Below are 1,964 nucleotides of genomic sequence, written 5' to 3' on the forward strand. Positions count from 1 at the left end.
CGTCCTGCTCATCCTTCCGTCAGCTCACCGTGCCAGCTCGTAGGGAGGTAGTGGAGAAGCGCTACCTCTGCTACAACTGCCTGGGACGACACTCGGTCAGGGACTGCAGGTCAAAGACCACCTGCCAGTACTGTGGGAAGCTCCACCACTCGATGCTGCATAGCCAACCATCGAGTCAGCCTCAACGTCCGGCTTAACAGAGGCAACAGACCAGCTCAACCAAACCGAAACCTGTGCCGGTAGTGACCTACGTTCAGCAGGGGGACAGGACTGAGGTCAAGGCTCAGCCTGCAGGTCCAGCTCAACCTCCATCTGCTCCAGTCAACCCCAGCTCATCATGGGCAGACCAGATCTGAGGCTCATCAGCTCAGATTGCCGTCTCCTGCTCAGCTCGTCAGTCAGCTCCTAGCTCAGCTCAAGATTTCCGTCCTGGTGTCCTTCTGGCTACCAGCCTTGGGTTTTTGGTACGCCCAGACCGTCCAGCTCATCAGGTCCGTCTACTCATTGATCCCGGATCGGAAATCTCTATCATCTCGGATCAGCTCGTTCGTCAGCTTGGGCTCATACGACTTAAGACGCAGCTACGAATCTCGGGACTTGGAGACGCGACATCTGGGCCGGCATTAGGCAAGGTTCAGCCCGTTATACAGTCCACTCACTCTAACTTTCAACTCAGGGTCTCTGCCTATGCTCTCGGCCAGCTCACCAACTCGCTACCGACATTCTCATCAAGTCAGCTCACATGGCATCATCTGGAGGAACTCCAGCTCGCTGATCCTGACTTTCTCACGCCGGCGCCGATTGACATACTCCTCGGTGCTGACGTCTACGGACAGCTCATTCAAGCAGAGGTCATTTCAAACGGAGCTTACGCTCCTACGGCTCAACGCACACACTTCGGCTGGATCATTTTCGGACCAACGGAAGGTCCGAGCTCCGCTCAACCAGCCGTGTCAGCGCACATATTGGTCTCTAACGAAGAGCTCGATAGCCTGCTCACAAAATTCTGGGTTCAGGAGGAAGTTCCGGAGGAACCAGAGGCTCAGCTCACAGATCTCGAGGCTCAGTGCGAGGAGTACTTCAAACGCACTCATTCAAGGGACAGCTCAGGGCGCTACGTTGTAGGACTTCCGCTCATCGACTCACCAGAACAGCTCGGTGACTCACGATCGTCTGCTCTAGCTGGCCTTCATCGACTGCTCAACAAATTTTCTAAGGACGAGAACTATCGACAGCTCTATTCAGCCTTCCTCAAGGAATAGGAGGAATTGAATCACATGCGGAGAGTAGCCGGCTCATCTAGTAGTTTAGCTCTCTCGGATCAGCTCACGGGGGTTTCAGGCGGTACGTGGTCTCCTCAGGCCCATTCCACGCCGGAGTACTTCTTCCCTCATCACGGAGTTCTCAGGGCAAGCAGTGAGACAACGGAGCTCAGAGTCGTATTCAACGGCTCAAACAAGACCAGCTCAGGACAATCGCTCAACGAGATCATGCACACGGGAGCCAAGCCCCAAGCGGACATCTCAGACGTGCTGCTATTCACGCGATGGCGCAAGCTCATCTTTATGACGGACATCACAAAGGTGTTTCGTCAAATTCGAGTGCATCCGGATAACTGGCCGCTCCAACAAATTTTATGGACCGACTCAAACGGAGATATCGTCACCTATCAGCTCACCACGGTCACGTATGGCACAAGGTCAGCTCCATTTCTCTCCATACGTGTGCTTCATCAGCTCGTCGAGGATGAAGTGTCGAAGTATCTCCTCGCTGTGGAACCGCTCATGAAAGGACGATATGTTGACGATATCTGCGGAGGTGCTGATTCAGCTGAAGAACTACTCAGGACCGCTCACCAGGTGACGCAGCTCTGCCTGTCAGGAGGCTTTCGATTAGCCAAATGGCACTCGAATAGCCCAGCTCTACTTACATATCTTCAACCTGACAGCACCTCTCAAGATCAA

General features: G+C 54.1%; 1 protein-coding gene across 1 annotated transcript; it reads left to right on the plus strand.

Moving 5' to 3' along the window:
- Nucleotides 1–1,277: 1,277 nt before the first annotated feature.
- Nucleotides 1,278–1,859, plus strand: LOC105273079 (uncharacterized; the record flags this gene model as incomplete). The annotated part of the gene is made up of 1 exon (XM_011315314.1): nt 1,278–1,859. A coding segment is annotated over exon 1 (582 nt), but the record flags the coding sequence as incomplete, so codon positions are not given.
- Between the last annotated feature and the right edge of the window lie 105 nt (nt 1,860–1,964).

This window comes from Fopius arisanus, unplaced genomic scaffold (assembly GCF_000806365.1).
Source record: "Fopius arisanus strain USDA-PBARC FA_bdor unplaced genomic scaffold, ASM80636v1 scaffold00822, whole genome shotgun sequence".
Taxonomy (NCBI): Eukaryota; Metazoa; Arthropoda; class Insecta; order Hymenoptera; family Braconidae; genus Fopius; species Fopius arisanus.